At 36.2% G+C, this 18,534-nt stretch overlaps 2 protein-coding genes across 5 annotated transcripts in view; one reads left to right on the forward strand and one right to left on the reverse strand.

The window, feature by feature from the left end:
• LOC121371793 overlaps window positions 1–12,452 on the forward strand; it is a 28,540-nt gene extending 16,088 nt beyond the window's left edge. Inside the window, exons 5-11 of the mRNA XM_041497941.1 lie at window positions 441–617; window positions 1,573–1,653; window positions 2,573–2,670; window positions 4,621–4,725; window positions 7,084–7,160; window positions 7,450–7,548; window positions 8,528–12,452. Of these exons, the coding sequence (XP_041353875.1) occupies window positions 441–617; window positions 1,573–1,653; window positions 2,573–2,670; window positions 4,621–4,725; window positions 7,084–7,160; window positions 7,450–7,548; window positions 8,528–8,600 (710 nt within the window). The 3' untranslated portion in view covers window positions 8,601–12,452. The remainder of the gene's footprint in view (window positions 1–440; window positions 618–1,572; window positions 1,654–2,572; window positions 2,671–4,620; window positions 4,726–7,083; window positions 7,161–7,449; window positions 7,549–8,527) is intronic.
• Window positions 12,453–12,831: 379 nt separating this feature from the next.
• Window positions 12,832–18,534, reverse strand: part of LOC121371794 (proton-transporting V-type ATPase complex assembly regulator TMEM9-like) — a 47,431-nt gene continuing 41,728 nt past the window's right edge. For all 4 annotated transcript variants that reach the window (XM_041497944.1, XM_041497943.1, XM_041497942.1 and 1 more), the window contains one exon: window positions 12,832–17,353. In XM_041497944.1, the coding sequence (XP_041353878.1) occupies window positions 17,192–17,353 (162 nt within the window). In that variant the 3' untranslated portion in view covers window positions 12,832–17,191. The remainder of the gene's footprint in view (window positions 17,354–18,534) is intronic.

The raw sequence follows: 18,534 nt of genomic DNA on the forward strand, positions 1-18,534 counted from the left end.
ATTCATACCTAGAGACAGACAGGTGACTGTCACAAAATGACATTATTTAGCAGTTGTATTTCTCAGGATAGGATTTCCCCATCTTCAGCACTCTTCACTGGTTTCACTGTATATTCAACAACATTTTAATCTTAGTTTTGTTTACACTTATTATATACTACCGTACCAGTATACAACAAATTAGTCATTTTGAATGCCATTAATTTTTGTGTTTATTGAATTATCAATCTTTTAATAGGCACATTTAGACAGTCTATTTACTGAAGTAATTTGATCATGTTAAAATATATGATTGAAAATATTCACATTTCTTTTGTGGTTCATTATATTTATTAAACCAAACAGTCATTGTTACTACACTTATCTTGACTGTCTCCACATTTAATAGTGACAATCACTAAATTAGTGATTAGCATTGCAGTCTCCTTGTTCTACTTTAGGTTCCAAGAAATCATCTACCTCCAGTTTATGCTATGTGGCATCATCACTGCGTACAGAGATGAATGTCACACACCGCGGCATGCACCACTTCATACCACGGCATCCTGATGAAATGATCATAGAGATCGGTGATCCAATCCACGTGATCACAGAACATGATGACTTGTGGTGTGAAGGTCAGTGTAGAGGTCATACTAATGATGTGTGGTGTGAAGGTCAGTGTAGAGGTCATACTAATGATGTGTGGTGTAAAGGTCAGTGTACGGTTGTACTAATCATGTGTGGTATGAAGGTCAGTGTGAAGGTCATAGTAATCATGTGTGATGTGAAGGTCAATGTAGAGGTCATACTAATGTGGTGTGAAGGTCAGTGTAGAGGTCATACTAATGTGTGTGGTGTGAAGGTCAGTGTAGAGGTCATACTAATGCTGTGTGGTGTGAAAGTCAGTGTAGAGGTCATATTAATGATGTGTGGTGTGAAGGTCAGTGTAGAATTCATACTAATAGTGTGTGGTGTGAAGGTCAGTGTAAGGTCATACTAATGGTGTGTGGTGTGAAGGTCATACTAATGATGTGCAGTGTGAATGTCATTGTAGAGGTCATATAAATAATGTTTGGTGTGAAGATCAGTGTAAAAGTCATATTAATGATGTGTGGTGTGAAGGTCAGTGTAAACGTCATACTAATGATATGTGGTGTGAAGGTCAGTGTAGAATTCATACTAATAGTGTGTGGTGTGAAGGTCAGTGTAAGGTCATACTAATGGTGTGTGGTGTGAAGGTCATACTAATGATGTGCAGTGTGAATGTCATTGTAGAGGTCATATAAATAATGTTTGGTGTGAAGATCAGTGTAATACAAATGACTTGTGGTATGACAGATTTGTTAATTAATGCTTACAAGTATGGGTTTTTTCATAGATAATACTTTAATTAATTGGTACAAGTTTTTTTGTTGTGTGTGTGTGTGTTCAGAAAATTGTTCTTTTTGGTATATTTGTTGTTTATTAAATGCTTGGTTTCTTTCAATTGTCGGTGGATGACATTTTGATGTTCATATAAAAATGTGTGGCATTTTGTGATAATGAAAAGAAATGACTAATATTATATTATAAGTTTTCTTTCTTTGACAGGTGTGAATCTTAAAACCGGTCAGAAAGGAATCTTCCCTGCAATGTATGCCATAGATCTTCACTTCTTAGAAGAAGAATCTGGTACGTAATTCACAAACACAATCTTTCCAGTTAAGTCAAAATTATTACTTTAACAAAGGTGTCTTTTATCATGAAATCACTGGACAGACATCAGAAAATGGATTGGTTGATTTTGGGTGAAAACATTGTGTTATTGTTGTGATTGTATTAGTAGATAAAATGTTTTTTTTTTAACTTTCACCTCATTTGCTTGTTAATCCTGTGAGGATTGAGTGGCATATTTGTGCATTTTAGAATTATATCCAATCATTAAATATATAAAATAAAATGCATTTCTCAGAAAAACAATTGTGTAAAAAATTTGAATCTCAAGGATGTTTTTGTGGACCAAACTTACAAAATCAAATCTTATGAAAGCGAGACAAGGAAAAACTGTGGGACACTTAAGAAATGACTTATATGTAGCATGAAGTGTGTACTCCCATATTAAAATGTATTAGGCCACACCAAAATATGCTGTCCCAGATCACAATGTACAATGCCCTATCAATATGGGTAATCCTATATCTTAAACCAAAATGATTAAGCCTGGATTTAAAGGCCAAATTTATGAAAGGTAATTTGTTACTTAACTAAAAAGCTGTGTATATTTAATAATTTATCATAAATGGTGTTTATTCTTGGGTACATGCCATATTTTATCTGTTTAAAATTCATAAATGTGGCCCAAAATATGGAACCCTACAAAACAACATGTTGTTTAATATCAAAATATGTAGACCCAATAAAAAAAAAATGTAGATGCCCTTTACCATAATATGTCATCCAATATTAAACTACATAAACTACATGAAGATTTATTGTCATATGCCTAAATATGGAGCAATGCATTTTTACACTATTAAGGTCTCAATGGGAGAGTATTTTTGGTTTCATTATATTTTTGTGCAGTTATTGTATAAGTAATGTTTTATTTCAGATGAAGAAGATTGTCAAAAGTTCAATATCAAGTTCATGGGTTCTGTTGAAGTGAACAGTCACAAGGGTGATGATGTTCTATGTCAGGCCATTAATAAGGTGATCATTGTCATATTGCTTGTACCGAGTATTACTTTATAACGTGTGTTCTATATCAAGTCACAAGGGTGATGATGTTCTATGTCAGGCCATTAATAAGGTGATCATTGTCTTATTGCTTGTGTCGAGTATTACTTTATAACGTGTGTTCTATATCAAGTCACAAGGGTGATGATGTTCTATGTCAGGCCATTAATAAGGTGATCATTGTCATATTGCTTGTACCGAGTATTACTTTATAACGTGTGTTCTATATCGAGTCACAAGGGTGATGATGTTCTATGTCAGGCCATTAATAAGGTGATCATTGTCTTATTGCTTGTACCGAGTATTACTTTATAACGTGTGTTCTATATCGAGTCACAAGGGTGATGATGTTCTATGTCAGGCCATTAATAAGGTGATCATTGTCTTATTGCTTGTACCGAGTATTACTTTATAACGTGTGTTCTATATCGAGTCACAAGGGTGATGATGTTCTATGTCAGGCCATTAATAAGGTGATCATTGTCTTATTGCTTGTACCGAGTATTACTTTATAACGTGTGTTCTATATCGAGTCACAAGGGTGATGATGTTCTATGTCAGGCCATTAATAAGGTGATCATTGTCTTATTGCTTGTACCGAGTATTACTTTATAACGTGTGTTCTATATCGAGTCACAAGGGTGATGATGTTCTATGTCAGGCCATTAATAAGGTGATCATTGTCTTATTGCTTGTACCGAGTATTACTTTATAACGTGTGTTCTATATCGAGTCACAAGGGTGATGATGTTCTATGTCGGGCCATTAATAAGGTGATCATTGTCTTATTGCTTGTACCGAGTATTACTTTATAACGTGTGTTCTATATCGAGTCACAAGGGTGATGATGTTCTATGTCGGGCCATTAATAAGGTGATCATTGTCTTATTGCTTGTACCGAGTATTACTTTATAACGTGTGTTCTATATCGAGTCACAAGGGTGATGATGTTCTATGTCGGGCCATTAATAAGGTGACATTGTCTTATTGCTTGTACCGAGTATTACTTTATAACGTGTGTTCTATATCGAGTCACAAGGGTGATGATGTTCTATGTCGGGCCATTAATAAGGTGATCATTGTCATATTGCTTGTACCGAGTATTACTTTATAACGTGTGTTCTATATCGAGTCACAAGGGTGATGATGTTCTATGTCGGGCCATTAATAAGGTGATCATTGTCATATTGCTTGTACCGAGTATTACTTTATAACGTGTGTTCTATATCGAGTCACAAGGGTGATGATGTTCTATGTCGGGCCATTAATAAGGTGATCATTGTCATATTGCTTGTACCGAGTATTACTTTATAACGTGTGTTCTATATCGAGTCACAAGGGTGATGATGTTCTATGTCGGGCCATTAATAAGGTGATCATTGTCATATTGCTTGTACTGAGTATTACTTTATAACGTGTGTTCTATATCGAGTCACAAGGGTAATGATGTTCTATGTCAGGCCATTAATAAGGTGATCATTGTCATATTGCTTGTACCGAGTATTACTTTATAACGCGTGTTCTATATCGAGTCACAAGGGTGATGATGTTCTATGTCAGGCCATTAATAAGATGATCATTGTCTTATTACTTGTATTACTTTATAGTGTGTGGCACCCTTTAACTCAAACCCTGGGAGATTTTGAAGATCCATTTAAGATAAAACTGACATGATTTTACTGTCACCTGAATAAAGATAGGCCGCCTACTAATAACAGATGATGATTTAATGATTTAGAAAAAGCAAAGGCAAAGTAGATATCACAGTTGTACAAACTTAGCAAAGTTTAGGGGCGTAAAGTGACTATTTTGCCTGAACTGCCCCCAAGTTTGAACCCTACAGATATGACAGATAGTGTAAACATCCAGGAGGGGTTAAAAATTAAAAATTAATACATTGCACATGTAATTAACGTGTTTCAGGTTGCATTGACTCGTCGCACCACAATCAACGATCTTCCGCCACCAATGTGTACCATAGAGGTCAGTCAGTACGGGATCCGCATGGTCGAACACAGCAAGGATGGGGTGAGTCTTTTAGAGAGAGGAAGTGGGTAAACATGGTAGAACACAGCAAGGAGGGGTGAGTCTTTTAAAGAGACAGGAAGTGGGTAAACATGGTAGAACACAGCAAGGATGGGGTGAGTCTTTTAGAGAGAGGAAGTGGGTAAACATGGTAGAACACAGCAAGGATGGGGTGAGTCTTTTAGAGAGAGGAAGTGGGTAAACATGGTAGAACACAGCAAGGATGGGGTGAGTCTTTTAGTGAGAGGAAGTGGGTAAACATGGTCGAACACAGCAAGGATGGGGTGAGTCTTTTAAAGAGACAGGAAGTGGGTAAACATGGTAGAACACAGCAAGGATGGGGTGAGTCTTTTAGAGAGAGGAAGTGGGTAAACATGGTAGAACACAGCAAGGATGGGGTGAGTCTTTTAGAGAGAGGAAGTGGGTAAACATGGTAGAACACAGCAAGGATGGGGTGAGTCTTTTAGTGAGAGGAAGTGGGTAAACATGGTCGAACACAGCAAGGATGGGGTGAGTCTTTTAAAGAGACAGGAAGTGGGTAAACATGGTAGAACACAGCAAGGAGGGGGTGAGTCTTTTAGAGAGAGGAAGTGGGTAAACATGGTAGAACACAGCAAGGATGGGGTGAGTCTTTTAGAGAGAGGAAGTGGGTAAACATGGTAGAACACAGCAAGGAGGGGGTGAGTCTTTTAGAGAGAGGAAGTGGGTAAACATGGTAGAACACAGCAAGGATGGGGTGAGTCTTTTAGTGAGAGGAAGTGGGTAAACATGGTCGAACACAGCAAGGATGGGGTGAGTCTTTTATAGAGAGGAAGTGGGTAAACATGGTCGAACACAGCAAGGATGGGGTGAGTCTTTTAGTGAGAGGAAGTGGGTAAACATGGTCGAACACAGCAAGGATGGGGTGAGTCTTTTAAAGAGACAGGAAGTGGGTAAACATGGTAGAACACAGCAAGGATGGGGTGAGTCTTTTAGTGAGAGGAAGTGGGTAAACATGGTCGAACACAGCAAGGATGGGGTGAGTCTTTTAAAGAGACAGGAAGTGGGTAAACATGGTAGAACACAGCAAGGAGGGGGTGAGTCTTTTAGAGAGAGGAAGTGGGTAAACATGGTCGAACACAGCAGGGGGGGGTGAATCTTTTAGTGGGAGGAAGTGGGTAAACATGGTTGAACACAGCAAGGAGGGGGTGAGTCTTTTAGAGAGAGGAAGTGGGTAAACATGGTTGAACACAGCAAGGATGGGGTGAGTCTTTTAGTGAGAGAGGAAGTGGGTAAACATGGTTGAACACAGCAAGAATGGGGTGAGTCTTTTAGAGAGAGGAAGTGGGTAAACATGGTTGAACACAGCAAGGAGGGGTGAGTGTTTTAGTGAGAGAGGAAGTGGGTAAACATGGTTGAACACAGCAAGGAGGGTTGAGTCTTTTAGTGAGAGGAAGTGGGTAAACAGAGTTAAACACAGCAAGGAGGGGGTGAGTCTTTTAGAGACAGGAAGTGGGTAAACATGGTAGAACACAGCAGGGGGGGGGTGAATCTTTTAGTGAGAGAGGAAGTGGGTAAACATGGTTGAACACAGCAGGGGGGTGAATCTTTTAGTGAGAGAGGAAGTGGGTAAACAGGGTTGAACACATCAGGGGGGTGAATCTTTTAGAGAGGAAGTGGGTAAACATGGTTGAACACAGCAGTGGGGGGTGAGTCTTTTAGTGAGAGAGGAAGTGGGTAAACAGGGTTGAACACAGCAAGGAGGGGCGAGTCTTTTAGAGAGAGGAAGTTGGTAAACATAGTTGAACACAGCAGGGGGGTGTGAGTCTTTTAGTGAGAGAGGAAGTGGGTAAACATTGTTGAACACAGCATGGATGGGGTGAGTCGTTTAGAGAGAGAGGAAGTGGGTAAACACGGTGGATCACAGCAAGAAGGGGGAGTCTTTTAGAGAGGAAGTGGGTAAACACATTTGAACACAAGGATGGGGAGAGTCTTTTAGAGAGGAAGTGGGTAAACACATTTGAACACAACAAGGATGGGGGGAGTCTTTTAGAAAGAGAGGAAGTGGGTAAACACATTTGACCACAACAAGGATGGGGTGAATCTTTTAGAAAGAGAGGAAGTGGGTAAACACATTTGAACACAAGGATGGGTGAGTCTTTTAGAGAGAGGAAGTGGATCACAGCAAGATCACGGTAATGTTTGTTTGATAGAGAGGATGTGGCTAATATAGTTGAAATATTGATAGGAATGATTTGGAAGGGTAGGGAAAGTTTTTTCACAAAGAGGGCAAGCACGTAGGACTTTGTTGGGAAAAGAAATAATTGAATGACATGTATTTTTAAATATAATAATACTTGACCTGTGTGGTTTGTTTTTCAGTATGCATGTGACGCCCCCTCTCACTTCTTCGCACTGAAGCATATTTCATACTGTGGAACCCACCCCAGGAATGACAAGTATGTAATTATTAATTTGTTTTCGTGGTGTACAAATTATAGGAAGGACTTTAAAACTAAAACTACTGATGTGATTATTCTATATTGTTTTGTTCCAATACATAGTTAAATTCTATAGGTAACCAAAACTTAACATGCTAATTTATGATTTGTATAAAATAGGTATGACCTGATAACAAAGTATCAAAAATATTTATAATCCTGTATGATAAATATTACACTTCTTGTAATGTATCCAACTTGCCACACAATGAGTGTTAAATGAATGAAAAGTTTTCTTGTTTTTCAGATATTTTGCATTCATAACAAAACACCCCAAAGACTACCGATTTGCCTGCCATGTGTTTCTGGGTGAGCGAACGACACGTGCAGTCAATGATGCCCTCAGGTAAACCAGTCTATGGGAAAATTCACCAGATACTGTGTTATTATGCCCTACTTCTGTTCTTTCTCTATAAACATAGGGTGGTGGGGGGTCATGGCATGGCAGAAGCAAATAGACATTGGGGGTTTGGGGGGTATGCTCCCCCCTTAAAATTTTGAAACCCGGATGTCCTGAAATGCAATTTCCTGCATTCTACAAGTAAAATTCATCTGTGCCGTAAGATTTACTATCAATAATATTTATTTATTTATTGGAAGGGGGGGGGGGGGGGGGGGACTGGAATCACAAGAATGTTACATCCTTCTTTGAAGTGTCTGGTTTTAATGTGCTTGGCTTTCGTTGGTCATATTATAAGCTATTTTCTGTTTAGTCTTTAAGACTGGTCTCCATTAACACATTGATCTTAAGGTTGGGTGGCACTGTGTTGACATATCAGTACCAGTTGCCAGTCAACAGAAAGAAAGAAAGAAAGAAATGTTTTATTTAACGACGCACTCAACACATTTTTATTTACGGTTATATGGCGTCAGACATGTGGTTAAGGACCACACAGATTTTGAGAGGAAACCCGCTGTCACCACATAGGCTACTCTTTTACGACAGGCAGCAAGGGATCTTTTATTTGCACTTCCCACAGGCAGGATAGCACAAACCATGGCCTTTGTTGAACCAGTTATGGATCACTGGTCGGTGCAAGTGGTTTACACCTACCCATTGAGCCTTGCGGAGCACTCACTCAGGGTTTGGAGTTGGTATCTGGATTAAAAATCCCATGCCTCGACTAGGATCCGAACCCAGTACCTACCAGCCTGTAAACCGATGGCCTGCCACGACGCCACCGAGGCCGGTCCAGTCAACAGGTGCGAGGATACTACACTAAATCCAAAATTAGCTAAGTGTTGGGTCTCTTTCTGCTTTTTGTGCGTGACCTTTTTGACCTGTTTCACAGTAATTTTATATTAATGTATTTTGTTTTTCACAGAGTGTCATTCAAGCGGTTCTACCAGGAGTACATGGCCTTCACTCACCCCACGGAAGACATCTACATAGAATGACTGGCAGTCAGGCGGTGGATTCTGCAGGAACACTCTCAAACGAAAACTAATAACTGTTGTAACATTGTATTGTCATCAACACTTGACAACTAACAGATTTCCTACAGAAAACCATAGTATCAGGCATCTGTCCGTCTTTTACAGATGATTCACTTCCTGTCATGAAGAAGAGTGACAGATAAAAACCCATGATATCCAAGATAGATTCTATGGTGACATTAATGTATTATACTATCGGCTCAAAGATGACATGACACAACAGACTACAACGTGACAGTATACCATGTCGTCGTGCAGACTAGAACATGTCAGTTAACTATGGCTTTGTCTGAACTATGACATCATTGCCATCTGCTACAACTATAGTAACAAACTTACACACACAGTGCTCTTGTTTACTTGCAGAAGTGAGATGAATTAGCAGTTTCAAAACAAAACTAACTGTGGTCTGAGACAGATTAAAAATAAATTGGAGTTGAGGTGCATCAGTTTTTGCCCACCAGAAATACAAGGAGCCATCTTTGATGGCATTATTCTGGCACCAGAGATACGTCTTTGGTTTTCTGGAACATGAGGAATATCAAATATGAATTAAGTCTGTTTAAGTGTTACCATTATACAACACTAACCACACCAAATACTATGAACATTCAATCATACATAACCTAAACCATTATTACTGTAAAAATATTAAACTGTAACCAAAACATGTTGTAGCTGTGATCAGGTACCAGTAGTTAAAATGTAAGACTGGTAAGTTGTAGAACATTAATCAAGAGTGTTCTACAGGACAGTTTAACTAATATCATCTAACCACCATTAATGTAGTTTGCCCCATTTAAGATCCAGTATCATTGTGAACTAGGCAGCTAGTTGGCTCATTTTGTTCAAATGCATCTTCCCTTCAGTAAGAGTTGTCTAACTTGACCCTTTTAGTGCTTCTTGAAGACTAACTGTAAGTGTACACTTGCAAATGTATTTTCCTTCTATATCTTTTATTTGATGTTGTCATCTGCGATATGTAAATTCTTTTGTTAGTGCGTCACGTTCTTGATTCTTATCTCATAGCTTGCTTTGTATTCTTTAATGAAAATTCTTGTATTTTTTCTATTATCTTTTTCAATACTGATAATGGTTGAAACGTAGTAATTCTGACACTTTAATATCCAGGATCCACTCATTCATTACGTGTGAAGGAACATCATGCTAACTTAAACACCATTTGTATCCAGGTTTTATAAAAAGTTTTACAAATTGTAGTCTTTCTTTGTGTCATCACAAATAAACATGATTTCTGGCTGGTAATATGTATAAATAGCAAGTAAAAACAATAATTATGTCTAATTGGATAAATTACATAAAGCCTTATTGTTTATGACATGGTAATACAGTAGGTCTAAGCTGTATGTTGCAGTTGTTCATTTCAAGGGAAAACTGGACGTTATTAATAGTTTGTGTAATGTGTAACATGTAAATAATGCATAGAAGTGTAACAAAAACAGAGTAAATATTATTGATGTCTTTCCATATTTTCTTGTTGATTTACTTCTCTTTGTGATTGTATGTTTGCCAGTGACTTCTGTTGTTATCGAGCACCAAGACTAAATGTATGTCTTGCATTTAAATAATATTTACCCATAATTGGTATATTATTCTAATTTGAAATCATTGTTATTGGTATATTTTGTTAAAACCACACCTAACTGGTGATCTTTCAAAGCATTTTTCTTTGTTAACTGCAGTCAACCACCTTGATTGTGGAATGATAATGAATTTGCGTTATTCACTATGGATGTTTATGTTAGATACACGCTACACCAGGAATTGGTTATTTTGGACTGGCTGACTGACGTTATCCACTATGGATGTTTATGTTAAATACACGATACACCAGGAATTGGTTATTTTGGACTGGCTGACTGACGTTATCTCCTATGGATGTTTATGTTAGATACATGCTACACCAGGAATTGGTTATTTTGGACTGGCTGACTGACATTATCCACTATGGATGTTTATGTTAGATACACGCTACACCAGGAATTAGTTATTTTGGACTGGGTGACTGGCGTTATCCACTATGGATGTTTATGTTAGATACACGCTACACCAGGAATTGGTTATTTCGGACTGGGTGACAGACAATCAGATGTGTACCCCTGTACCTGTCTATTTATGTTGTTTTGTGGTTGCTTTTTATTTTTTTAAATACCACTTTGTTATTCCAATTGTTTGTTAATACTGCTGTCGTGTCATGCGTGTTGCAAATATTTACAGTAAAACTCTGCACTAAAATATTTTGGTATGAAAGGCCTGTACACTGTACACAATCTGAAAGTTTGTTCTGTGAGACAGTTCTGTGAGATAGTTCTGTGAGATAGTCCTGTGAGATCCAGTCCTAACTAAGTATTCCCTCAGATCCATGTTCCTCAGGATCTCTGTTGTCTCAGCTACCGGTGTGTATTCCCTCAGCTATATGTTCCCTCAACTCTATGTTCCCCTAGTTCCAGGTTCCCTCAGCTCTGTGTATGATCTCTGTACATAAGAATAGAGCGCCAAGGAACAAAAGCTGAAACTGGTTTCGAGAAGTTACCAGATTCTCATGACTATTTCAAAAGCATTAGCTTTAAAAAAAAAAGGCATAAGATCTTGTAAAGTTGTGGAGATTCATTCAACTGGTGCCTTCATCAGTATAATCAAAATAATATTTCTAGTAATTTATCAAATTCAATTGACTTTTTACACAGATTCACATTTTGTTTTTGTTTTTGTTTTTATTTGTAATTTTGTTTTTAATGGACCACATTAAAAGTGTACCAAGTAACTCACTGGTAAAATGATGCCTTGGTTTTTAGCAAGCTATATTTTCATTAAATCGACAAGTCTTAAAAAGAAACAAGGTGTTTTTTTAGTTGTCTTCATTGAACGTATGTGTGTGTTATTAAAACTCAGTATGTTACATCTGGCCAATAACGGCGAGGTGAATTGTCCACATTATATGTGGCAACATGTCTGTGTGCCATTGTAAACTTTTAGAGATGCAGACCATGACATTGATTGGTTGTATCTTTCTTGACAAAGATAGAAATGTATACTGGGAGAGGTGGTGTGATAAAATGTGATATATATTCATGTACTTACATGCTCATTGCAATACTTTGTTCAGTGGCTAAAATGTATTTAAAATAGATGTACTGTATACAGGAATATTACCCACTGATTTAAAAAATATATTTTAGCTTACATCATTTGCACAGTTGAATATTTTATTGCTTATGTATATATTGTGTGCATAAATGTTGTATTGTATTTGTAAATACATGTATGTAAGAATGTGTTCTAAGTCAACATATAACAGTGTTGTAGCAAGTGTCATACAAAAGTTGTCCATGTAATATTCACACATTTTTTAGGTTCCGTTTTCTCTACACCCATAATGAACTGACCTGCTCCAAAGTGGCAGAACGATCACTCAATTTTTATTTACAACTTATTATTAAATTGTAGTGATTGTTTGGATATGTGCAGTAAACACAGTATTACTGGCCTACTCCAACATGGAAATATAAACTAAATTGGTAATTTACACCTTTATTATTATTTAATTATAGATTGACAAATTAAATATTGTTAGGTCTGTTAGTTGATATTTGTATTATCACTCTTGCATTAGTAGTAACAGGATTAGGTCAGTCGGTTGAGTGTACGCTCGAGGTGCATGCTTCGCAGGATCACCTCGGTGGATCCATACTGCTGACTGGGTATTTTTTTGTTACAACCAGTGCACCACAAATGGACAAAGACCGTGGTATGTGGGAAAGTGCATATAAAAGATCCCTTGCTGTGTTAGGAAAAATGTAGTGTGTTTCCTCTGATGACTACGAGTCAGATTTACCAAATGTTTGACCTCCAATAGCCGATGATTAATTAATCAATGTGCTCTAGTGGTGTCGTTAAACAAAACAAACTTTCTTCTTTTTTCTTACATTAGTATAACAAGTTTACAAACTGACAACATTGGGTTTAAACTATAGAGCAAAAGCTTCTGATATCATTCGGTGTTGGTACAAAATGCGTATAAATACCTAGCTTCTTTTTTTTAAATGATGTCAAACCACAACTAGTGTAGTATTTTATATCTATTGTATACCAGAAAACAAAAACAAAAATTTCACATGGACAGATGTGAATATTTTTCAATTAACAAAAAAGATAGGAAGGATCTGTAATACATATTGGTTTCACCTTTATTTATTGCACTGCTATTACAGTCGTCTGTAAACTGTGGATGTAAGCGCATGTCAAATGCATTGGCAGCATAGCCAGGAGGAGGGTCCATGTTGTCATAGCCCCCAACCCAATTATCTTTTCTCCCCCACCACCTTTTATTTTTGCCTTTTGCCCCATAACTTGACTCATGGATGGTGTTGGTGGCCCAACCCCAATATATAATCGTGGCTACGCCACTGGTCAAACAGTGCAAAACATTATTATAATGTTCCTTATATGTATAACCTATGCTCATGCACAAAATTAACATTTAAAAAAGAGCTGTTATGTAGATATATATTGTTTGTACATATTGTAAAATACAAACCATTATACTAGGTTGATGTTACACTTGTTGCCGAACGTGATAATATAATATATAACATCACCACATTTCAGTTGTTCTGTCGGTTTACCAAATGAATATGTACAATTAAAAACAAGCGACAGTGTTATATCAAGGTCTGTGAAAATGGACAAATCAAAATATGTTACATATATTACCACAAAAAACACATAACAGATTTGAACGTACTTAAAATTATTTTACCATTCCAAGTTTACATTTTGGTATATTTTAACTAATTAATTTTAGATTGAAAGGAAATGGTTTATTTAACGACGCATATTTTAGATTGAAAAAATAATTGAATATTCTAGTACGGTAACCATTATATGTACTGTGAATTAAAAAAGGAAGTTTATTTTAACAAATTAATTTTAAACTATGACATATTCTAGCAACAGTCACTGTGAATAATTTTTTATTTTAATCCTCAATTGAAATATTTTGTTACTCTAGTGTATACATTTACAGGTGTTACAACTGAAAATTGGTGACATAAAATAGCTTACTGTGAATTCGTGAAAAAAACACTTTTTTCATTTAAAACATTCAGTCTTTCTATGGTTAGTGCACTGCACAATGTTGTTCAAATAAGTTAATATAAGTATTATGTAAATATGTTATAAATGATCATGAGAATAAAAATTGAAAACGCCTCGTTTTGTTTAATCTTTTACTAAGATGTGAACTTGATAAACTCACTAGTGCATGTGACATACAGAATACTACAAGATGTTAACTTGATAAACTCACTGGTGCATGTGACATACAGAATACTACAAGATGTTAACTTGATAAACTCACTGGTGCATGTGACATACAGAATACTCACTGGTGCATGTAACATACAGAATACTTCAAGATGTTAACTTGATAAACTCACTGGTGCATGTGACATACAGAATACTACAAGATGTTAACTTGATAAACTCACTGGTGCATGTGACATACAGAATACTACAAGATGTTAACTTGATAAACTCACTGGTGCATGTGACATACGGAATACTCACTGGTGCATGTGACATACAGAATACTACAAGATGTTAACTTGATAAACTCACTGGTGCATGTAACATACAGAATACTACAAGATGTTAACTTGATAAACTCACTGGTGCATGTGACATACAGAATACTCACTGGTGCATGTAACATACAGAATACTACAAGATGTTAACTTGATAAACTCACTGGTGCATGTAACATACAGAATACTACAAGAGTAGCCAATGCATACAATTTATTTTACAAGATGTTTGAATTTTTTCTTCTAATAAGCGAAAAACAAATTGCATACAGTTTTAAATCAGTTGTAAGACAAATGATGTCTAACAGACAATGTAGTACATGTATTCTTCTTCTATATTTTTTTTACATATCCTCAAAAACCAGGTTAAAAATAAATTTAAACATCTTTTCCAGCTAAAACTAGTCTTGTTTCCTGCATAAGTAACAGATACATCACAGGGTATCCCATTTCAGGTTACATTAATCATCACAGAGCAATCAATTTTGGTCGTCTTTATTTTATTGTGTGGTATGGTTATCGTGACTGGGTCATCACCGTGGAGTGACCAATCACAAGTTTCAAATGTGATCATGACATTGATCTACAACAGGTCATCTCTTACACAGGATGTATGCAAAAACCAACAGACTGGAAACCTGCTCAAGTAGCTATCCTGATTATCAGCCATGAGACTTTTTGTACCACAATGTGGGTTTCGTGTATCATCAAAGTATAAATCCTAAAATATTAGCAATCTTAAAATTTAGTGAAATCCAAATAAGTGATGTATTAGCAACATAACATTTTAGCGAGGTCGTCGTATCATAAACTGAAAAAAAGAAAACGCTGAAGTTGTAGGATCATCTGAAATGTTTTTGATGAATCTTGATGTTAAGCAGCATACAAACAACTTAAATTTAGTAGAAAATTGCAGTAACATGCATGCTACTAACTGTTGTTGTTTGCTATCCTTTTATTTTAATCAGTTGCATGTAACCATTATTGCGAGTTCAGTTAAACACAGACAAAACAATTGTACAAAAGTGTTTTAGCATCGTGAAATATTAGCGTCACTTACAAAAGGAAATATCTGATACAGTCAAGTTTATTATTTATTATACGGCTCACTTCTTTGCACTAAAGCTTATTTAATGTCGGGCCATTCCCTTTTTTTTTGACATCTATGAATGCAATTAAGAAAACCAGTTGAATCTTAGACATCCAGCTTTCCAACTAATAATGAACTTGAAATAAGAAAATGACTGAGTGTATCAATACAGCCATGGTGTATCAGTATACCAATAATACCGTGTATCCCAGTAATGCACAATGTCCTCATCTCTTAATAGTATTGTGAAATGGATCAGCTTTCATTAATCTTTATTAACAGTCAGGTAAATAATTTGTAGTTTAACAGATATGACTATTTTTAATACTGTAACATATTTTGTGGTTAACTCCATAAAAACTGACACCCCCCCACCATAAAACCTGTCATGTTAAAATTCAACGATCAATAATTCACGAAAGTACAACAATAATTTATTACTGATTCAATGTACAGCAAAAATTCTAATTATATTTCAAATACAGACACACAAATCATATACAAATATACAAAAGATTTATAGTTCTGCGAGTGTAATGTAATAACCATCACATTGCAAACATGTTATAATGTGAACTCTGATCTAGCTCTCAACAGTATGCAGTGTATGTTTTTCATTTTACACATATTCACAAAAGGTGTATACTGTATCCCATGATAATTCTATTTTGTTATCTAGAAACTAAACCTGCCAAGATTAGTGGATATTGGTAAATAGTTTTTACCTCATTTTTATTTAGGTATATATCTCCATTTCCTCATGGAAGAATGACATTTATTATTCAGATCCCTCCACTCCTCCCCCACCCCCCACCCAAACTACATATTCATCTGCTAATTAAATGGAACTAAAATTAATGTATTCATGTCAAAATAATATTAAGAAAATGAAACAATGCCAGTCATCAAACACAGTCCAAACAATGGAGTCTTTTTCTGTAGTAAATGGTTATGTTTGTGGACAATTGTGTAGCAAGCAAACACTAACAAAACATAAAACATCATAAATAATAGAATAAATCTACTAAAAGATATATTTTAAAAAGCCAATATATTTTTCTTATTAGTTTACTGGTACTGCATGTTTGATTCTGATTAGATTAACAGACGATCAACACATGACTAGAACTGCAGGTAAAATAACATGAAAATATTTCATTTACCAAACAACATTACGTAAAAACACCATCATACTACTATTTTGGGCTAAACAGTTCCAGTGAAACTATCCATTTTATTAAGTTAACTAAATTACACTAGCTATACATTCTTTACAATATTTTTAGATTTCAACCTCAAGCAGTTGGCATGAAGTTGAAGACTCCAGACAAACCTATGTCAAATATTTATCTTAAGAATATTTGTGTACATGTGTACACAGCTGCAAATTAACTATCCTACAAAACAGATGGAATGTAAACACATTAAAAAATACACATACATATAACTGTGGAACTACACCTAGTCCCTATCTGGCTAAATTTGATTACTACTCCTCTAGAATAAATATTGACCTCTTACTTTTGCCGCAAATATTTTGATGTTAAAATATTTTATCCGGACTCGGATGTGAAGTGACCATGAAGTAAGACATACAACAATTTTAAAAGAAGAGTAACATCTGTAGACATTTAACCGAAATCAGGCAGACATGTAGCTGAAAATTGCACACAGGTAGCTGAAATATATATCAACATAACTGAAATCTGCTGACACATAGCAGAAATTTGCTGACACATAGCTGAAATCTGTATAGACACATAGCTGAAATCTGTATAGACACATAGCTGAAATCTGTAGACACATGACTGAAATCAGCAGTCACCTGACTGAAACCTGCAGACAGATGTCACAACTCAGTTGAGCATGGAATGTCGGTCGTAGATATTTCTTCTCTGCTCCTGGACGGTTCCCTTCCAGCGCTGCTGTTCGTCGGTGACGCGGTTCAGGATCGATCTCTGTCGCAGTAGCTGTGCTGATGTCTCCATCTGCGGTAGTCGCCTTGCCGACAGGTCCTCCTGACAATCACAAGGTACACCATCAAAGATACTAATTTCTTTACAAATAATCATGACAATTTAAACAACAAACTTAAGATACATTATAAAATATACTACTTTTCTTCTTCTTTTTTTACAAATAATGATTATCATTTAAAAAACAAACACAATGTACTTCATCAAAAATGTAACAGGGATAACATATATTGAGACTGACATTTTCAGACATCTCCCTCACAAAAACAGAAAAAATATATCTCTACTTGACAACTAAGAAGAACAACAATTATTTGTTTTACCACAAACGTCACTTTAAGTAGATCTAACTCGACAGCTAGCATTGGGAAATTGTATTTGATATGCCTACTAGTTATCTCATAAGATATATTTATATTTAGGTTTGTAGTGAATATGCCTCAAAGTACTCTTCTTCAGCCACCCACTCCCAGTTAGATTTTACTAGCTCCATGTTTTCTTGTTTATCTTTGATGTAAGTGTCAAATTGACATGTCAAGTGAGGATCAAATTAAAATGATCTGTAATAAGACTTTGTACATTGTTACATGTATTGCAAGAATACAAAAGAAACCTTTCAAATTTACATATATAATTGTGACATTAATCTACCTAATACTTCTACGAGGATCAGTGATTGTCAATAACGTTAGTGGATCACTGCAAGCTGAATACACAGAGGATACTTAATATCAGCTTTATATAGCTTATCCAGCATCTTGTATAAAATTACTTTCTAGTTTGACTGTATGCAAGCAAATACCAAGGAGCTATAACCTATAAACAAGGTTAGAGTCAAACTGTGTTTTCTTCTGGGCCCCATTCCACAAATACCAAGGAGCTATAACCTATAAACAAGTTTAGAGTCAAACTGTGTTTTCTTCTGGGCCCCATTCCACAAATACCAAGGAACTATAACCTATAAACAAGTTTAGAGTCAAACTGTGTTCTCTTCTGGGCCCCATTCCACAAATACCAAGGAGCTATAACCTATAAACAAGGTTAGAGTCAAACTGTGTTCTCTTCTGGGCCCCATTCCACAAAACAATCTTAGTGCTAACACCCTTAATTGGGCTGCGTGTACTCCCTTATATTCGCCAGTCTGAGTGTGCGAACCCCTCCCTCTCCCTCCTCAGCTATCCTCCTGTACTCCCTTATATTCGCCAGTCTGAGTGTGCGAACCC

Source organism: Gigantopelta aegis, chromosome 4 (assembly GCF_016097555.1).
Source record: "Gigantopelta aegis isolate Gae_Host chromosome 4, Gae_host_genome, whole genome shotgun sequence".
Classification (NCBI taxonomy): domain Eukaryota; kingdom Metazoa; phylum Mollusca; class Gastropoda; order Neomphalida; family Peltospiridae; genus Gigantopelta; species Gigantopelta aegis.